Genomic DNA, 6,658 nt, shown 5'->3' on the forward strand with positions numbered 1-6,658 from the left:
CCCCCCCAACAGTTTGGTGGTTAGGAGGTGGCGAGAGACCCAAAGTCTGTTTCTTGTGATGCTTGGCTGCTCCGTATACTCCGTGTATACTTTGATATTTTGTTGATGTGTGTGTATATGATGTAAAAAGTCAAATCGTTTTGTGTGCAAGTGCAAGCGCAAGTGTGTCTGTGTGTGTCGGGTTGATTTTGGACTCGTCACTCCACAGCGAAGCCGCATGTCTCCTCCACAGCCGTCAGCAGTTTCTCATAGAGCTTCTCGTAGGACTCGTAGGGAGGGACGTCTATCCGGTTAAAACTGGAGACAGGAAAGAACAATTAGTGACTCTTCGGCACATACATAGTCATTGAAGTCGTATTTTCATTTAAAAAACTGTCCCAACTGGTTAAATCTACTATATCAGTCATATTTGTTTATATTATTCTGGTCTATAGAGTGGTGCAGGGTGAGTCCTAAAACCAGAAATGAGTTAGCATTTTAGAAAGTTAGCGTCCCTTGTTTAGAAGTCAATGGTTTTTTGAACGTGTTTTTGCTTAGAGGCGTGAAATAAGATTGGTTGTTAACACAAACTTAATGGATTGTTCCCATTTTGTTCTACGATGTAAAATATGTCAGTAAATATTCCACTGGCCGATTAAAACAGTTGTTTTATTTAATTTAAACAGCGGTTGCTAACAGGTGACTAAAAGAGACTACTAAAAAGGTCATCACGCTGAACATTAGCCACCTTATTGGTGACGTGAAGTCATGTGACCGTGATGTAGTTCCTTTTACAGGGGTGTCAAACTCAATTTCATCACGGGCCACATTAGAATTATGGTTGCACTCAAAGGGCCGGTGGTAACTTTAAGACTATACATAGATAAATATTCATAATTAATATAAAATAATGTATTATTTATTTTACAATATTTCCTCTGCATTGGATTATTATCGGATAGGGTAATAACTTCATAATTAACTATGTCTGAAAGCAGAAGTCTAGGGAAAATAATTGCAAGTCTGTTCATTGCGCATGTCACAAAACGAGATGCATTGTGGGACATGTAGTTTATGGGCAACGTTCTCCTGTAAAGCAGCACGTAACAATGTAATAAACTTATTATATTCTTTGCAAGCTCTTGTGGGCCACATACAATGAAGTGGTGGGCCGGATTTGGCCCTCGGGCCTTGAGTTTGACACCACTGCTTTAGAGCCTAACGTTAGCTTTTTACACTGGAGATTGCATTTTTTTTTAAATCATAAAGTGGTGATAATATGTGGAGATTATCCTGCTGAAGGAAACGTAGAAGTATCATAAATGTTGAAATATTCCAGAAGCCAATGGAAAATCTTTTTGTTTCATGGTCCTTACCACGTGTGAGCCTTGGGCAAGTTGTCTGTGTTGGCGTCTATCAAGTGGATGGTGAAGAGCCTTGGTCCTGCAGAACCTGTAGAACCTTACACATATACATTCTAGTTATCACTGCTCTACTCCGAGGCACTGACCACTCAACAGTCTTTACACAGGATCCCATCAAATCACAAAGATATAATCAATTCATTAGTTGTTGGAAATGAATCTGGATTAGGTTTAATTGAATCTACAGCTTAGTTGATCAAATCACGAGTCTCTAAACATGTGAATTAATAGGTTACTATTTTAATAATGCTTTAGTGAGTGTTTTTATATGAAAAGTAATCTGAAACATGAAACATCTGCATGCTAGTAAACCAAATGTATTTTAGTTATACATGATGCAGTTAACCCAAAAACTAAATAAATGTATATAAAATTAACCTCACTTGCCTCTTTATAGTTTTCTATCTAATGGCTTTAAAGAGAGCAGAACATAAGAAAAAGGACAGTTCTAACCGACCAAATTAAAGTCAGCAAAAAAGTTATAAAATGTCCAAAAACTGTTTTATATGCTTTCATTTACGAGACGCACCGCTCTCCTTAACGCCACCCCATAGAAAACATTTTCCAGGACCATAGGCAGCCTTGGGAGGGGAGTGACGTATACAATGTGTTTAGTTTTTTGAACTGGTTTATCTAGAAAATAATTGTCAAATGAATTGACTTTAAGTACTTTAAGAAGTCTGTAAGTATGTGTGCACATCTCTACGTACTACACTGCAAAAACCTAAAATCTTGCCAAGTATATTTGTCTAATTTCTAGTCAGAATATGTCGTTACACTTGATATAAGACTTAATAACTGAAGTCTTGTTTTTAGACAAGGCATCTGAAGCATCTTTTTAAGTCAAAGTCTCTTAAAAACATCTTATTTTAGAGGAACATCTCCAACTAACATCAGAAAACAGAAAGCGTTTCTGGCTATTTGTGTTACAAATTCCCTAATTCTGGTCAAATATAGTTCAAAATAAGTTTTCCCAGCTAAATCTGATTCATCTAATTATCCCATCTTTACTTCAACAAATCTTACCAAGACATTTTGTACTTGTTCTATTGGCAGATTAGTTCACTTATTAAAAGAGAAAACACCTTGTTTTTATTATATATTATTTACTTATTTTTGGAGCAGCATTTTTTTCCAGTGTATATGTTATTGTTAAGATTTGTTTAGTAGAGTGAAATATCCTTAAAGTGTACCATAATAAGTCTCAAACATAGTAAAAAGAGATTTCCTTTGATCAAGAACTCTATTTGAATCAGTTATCGTACTGATAGTAAATGTTGGTTGTTTAATCGTTCATTAGGAGAACAGATTCATTGAATTAGCATCAAGTGAACATAATATATGATGTGGGTAAAATATGAATGTGTGTGATCCAGTGAGTGACCCACCCTGCAACGCTTTGAACCCCTGTAACGGGACTCGGGTGGAGCCTGTGACGAACTGCAGGAGGCGTCCTCTCCTCTCCTCGCTGAAGGCCTCCACCGCCTCCCAGAACCACCGCACCACGTTGCTCTCACTGGTGCAGTGCTTCAGACGCGTGTTGGTCTTCCAGTCCGCCAGGTCGATCTTCCCCAGCCCACCGATGATCAACTGGAGAGGAGGGGGAGGTTCAGGTTAATAAGGAGGAGAGCAGGGTGTATGCAGGAATCCTGAAGTCAAATGTAAGACCGTTTTAAAGACCCTTTCCATACATTTGAAGACCTCATCGCCACTTTGAGTTCTAACCGGTTACCTTGGCGACACACTTCACCTCACATTGACTATATACAGTATTGATTGTCCTTCCTCCTTATCTTCCAACCATTTGGACGCAGACTTGCATTTCCCCATAACGATGTTTAACAATCGGCGTAAACGGACCTTCGTGCTATCAAGCAGTGAGCGTGCGATGTCCTGTTCAGATGACGTCAAATCCAACGGGATGCCATAAATAAACTACACAGAATCACACTACACACCTACGCAATGATTACATTCAGGCAGACTGTAGAATACAACCTCTTTGGACAATTTATATACACTTATTGAAAACAAGCTACAAAATGTAATACCTTGGAAAATGCTGTTTAATACTTTTTAATAGTCTTCATTTTCCCTAAATTGATTTATCAACTTGTAATACTTTTTAAGACCCCGCGGACCCCCTGGATAGGTGGCATAGAAAAGATGGTTTAAGAGTTTACAATGAAACACGTAAGATGAGCTGGATTGCAGATGTACCTCGAGTTCTTTGTGGTCGAAAGGTTTGAGGAGGTGCTGGGGGATGAGCTCACTGAATCCCTTCTGCAGAGCCAGAAACTGGGCTTCGATTCCTCGCATAAACCGCCAGTTCACGTAAAGTCTGAAATACAAACGAGACATGGTTCAGGAGAAATAAGAAAACAGTGGTAAACTGAAAACAACAGCTCTTCCTGACTACGAAACAGTATATTTTCTGTATCAACGGCAAATCAGAATACTTCATTTAGTCCCAGGGGAAATTGGGTTTCTAGACAGTTGCTTCATTTGAGAACAAAATACATGAATGAATGAATGAATAAATAAATGGAAAAACAAAACAAAACAAGAATATAACTACAAAATAAATAAAAGCAAAATGATGAATACAAATATGTATTAAACCTTCACACGCTACATGAAAACAGTGGTGTATTAGTCTTAATAAGATATTAATACTGAGCTCCCCAGGGGGTTTGAGTATAAGACAGTGTCTGTTCTCACCTGACGTATTCCTTTTTGTTGTCCTCGGTGACGGGGATATTGCGGCCGTTGGGTTTGAGTTCGTGTTGTGAGAACTTCCCGAAGGCGTTGTGCTCCACGCAGAAGGTGTGGTCGAGGACCGTAGTGATGTCGTTCTCTCTGCACAAAGAGAATTACAAGTTAACAATCCATTTACATCCAAAAGGGGACAGTGCAGGCCATGTGAGAAATCTCCCTCTGCGGTCAGAGGCGTTTGCTCACAGTATCCAGACGAGACTCTTGTGCAGCTCGGGGTCGGTGGTCTCCAGGTCGATGAGCGTGATGGGTTTTCCTAGCAGCTGTTTGTAGAAGGGCAGCGTGAAGCTCCCGTTGATGTAGTGACCGTGAAAAACTGCCAGGCCCATCACCCGGCCAACAAAGTGGAAATAAGACAGGTGGTCCTGAAAGAAAAGCAAGAAAGACAGAGACACCGACGCAGCATACGGGTCAGAGAGGGTCTTCCTATTCAGCTCGGCTGTAAAGTAAGTGTGTGTATGTGTATGAGAGAGAGAGAGAGAGAGAGAGAGAGAGAGTATGTGTGTGAGAGAGAGAGTATGTGAGAGAGTGAGTGAGTGAGTGAGTGAGTGAGTGAGTGAGTGTGTGTGTGTGAGAGAGTGTGTATGTGTGTGTGAGAGAGAGAGAGAGAGTGTGTGTGTGTATGTGTATGAGAGAGAGAGAGAGAGAGAGAGAGAGTGTGTGTGTGTGTGTGAGAGAGAGAGAGAGAGAGAGAGAGAGAGAGTGTATGTGTGTGAGAGAGAGAGTGAGTGAGTGAGTGTGAGTGAGTGAGTGTGTGTGTGTATGTGTGTGAGAGAGAGAGATAGTGTGTGTGTGTGTGTATGTGTATGTGTATATGTGTGAGAGAGAGAGAGAGAGTGTGTGTGTGTGTGTGTGTGTGTGTGTGTGTATGTGTATGTGAGAGAGAGAGAGTGTATGTGTGTGAGAGAGAGAGTGAGTGAGTGAGTGAGTGTGTGTGAGAGAGAGAGAGATAGTGTGTGTGTGTGTGTGTATGTGTATGTGTGAGAGAGAGAGAGAGAGAGAGAGAGAGTGTATGTGTGTGAGAGAGAGAGTATGTGAGAGAGAGAGTGTGTGTGTGTGTGTGTGTGTGTGTGTGTGTGTGTGTGTGTGTGTGTGTGTACTCACGGGGTTGATGGAGGAGTCGGGGTTGATCTGTAGTGTGTAGATATTGTCTGTGGAGTACTGGAACAGGCCGTAATAGGGGTTCAACATTTCATGACACAGCAGGTAGAGCCACTCCCTACAGACAACCAGCACATTGTTAACCATTGTTCAAAGCGCAGTCATTAATCATAAAACAATGAGAAAACTGAAGGAAAAAAAAATGTATATGACGTAGTCCTCGAGTCCAGGGAAGTGTCTTTTCTTAGACTAGCAGCTTTACTGAATAGATGTAGAAATATTAAAGGCGTAGCTCTTATTTTTAAGGTGGGGTTGTATGAGGTATTTTTTGGCACAGAAGCAAAGCAACATAAGAGCCACTGCAGTTACTTTCAGTTGAAATGTGTCCAATATTAAGAATATTTATAATATGAATCTAGCCAGCAGAGAGCCCTTGTTTTGGGAACTGAAGCCTTAAAACNTCCCAAAACAAGGGCTCTCTGCTGGCTAGATTCATATTATAAATATTCTTAATATTGGACACATTTCAACTGAAAGTAATTTTTTGGCACAGAAGCAAAGCAACATAAGAGCCACTGCAAAAAGTTACTTTCAGTTGAAATGTGTCCAATATTAAGAATATTTATAATATGAATCTTGCCAGCAGAGAGCCCTTGTTTTGGGAACTGAAGCCTTAAAACATTTGATTGAGTTTAAATGAACACTGTTTAAAATATCTTTAGTGCTTTACCCTCAGACTGCCCTTTGAAACCACCAAAGTCCACTCATAAAAACAGTCATTTAGGTTTAGAGTTCTTTGTATACTGCTGCCTCCATAGGTCAGTTTGTTTGTGACATTGGTTCGGATTGACCAAAGCCACACAATAACACAAACAAACTGACCGATTGAGGCTTCGGTACACCAACATCTCCGTTCTGCAAGCGTAAATGACTGTTTTTGTGAAGGGACTTTGGTGCTTTTGAAGGGAGCATAGAAAGGGCAGTCTGAGGGCAGGATAAAGAGCCACAAATGTTTTAAATACAGTGTTTATTTAAACTGATATTGATTTTTTTAAGACGTCTCCAGATATGTTTGGATGCTGACCCTATCCACAGCAGTTTGTTGGTTAGCTTCTGTGCTGACCATCATCTACTGTAGGACGTAATGCATTGACTTTAAACAAATAACTCATAGGACCCCACATTGGAAAAATACAAAACTATGCCTTCCACTCAGAGTGACCGTGAACTAACCACAGTCTGCTTGAGGTTGAGTTTACTAACTGGATGTTAACCCTTAGATGCACGAGTGACTGGACCCTACACTCTTCCATAAGTGGGTCAAAAAGGACCCGTATTAGAATAATATGTGTTTTTATGCCATTTTTGTCATTTTGGTT

General features: G+C 40.2%; 1 protein-coding gene across 2 annotated transcripts in view; it reads right to left on the reverse strand.

Annotated features, from left to right (window-relative positions):
- Positions 1 to 6,658, reverse strand: part of smurf1 (SMAD specific E3 ubiquitin protein ligase 1) — a 30,196-nt gene continuing 23,538 nt past the window's right edge. The window contains exons 12-18 of one of the 2 annotated variants that reach the window (XM_010784487.1): positions 5,283 to 5,397; positions 4,365 to 4,543; positions 4,125 to 4,262; positions 3,624 to 3,744; positions 2,792 to 2,993; positions 1,356 to 1,431; positions 1 to 297 (exon numbers count right to left, since the gene is read on the reverse strand). In XM_010784487.1, coding sequence (XP_010782789.1) covers positions 198 to 297; positions 1,356 to 1,431; positions 2,792 to 2,993; positions 3,624 to 3,744; positions 4,125 to 4,262; positions 4,365 to 4,543; positions 5,283 to 5,397 — 931 coding nt within the window. In that variant the 3' untranslated portion in view covers positions 1 to 197. Of the gene's footprint in view, positions 298 to 1,355; positions 1,441 to 2,791; positions 2,994 to 3,623; positions 3,745 to 4,124; positions 4,263 to 4,364; positions 4,544 to 5,282; positions 5,398 to 6,658 lie in introns of both variants that reach the window. The other variant, XM_010784486.1, reaches the window with a different exon arrangement.

Source organism: Notothenia coriiceps, unplaced genomic scaffold (genome assembly GCF_000735185.1).
Source record: "Notothenia coriiceps isolate Sejong01 unplaced genomic scaffold, NC01 NC01_scaffold00026421, whole genome shotgun sequence".
NCBI lineage: Eukaryota > Metazoa > Chordata > Actinopteri > Perciformes > Nototheniidae > Notothenia > Notothenia coriiceps.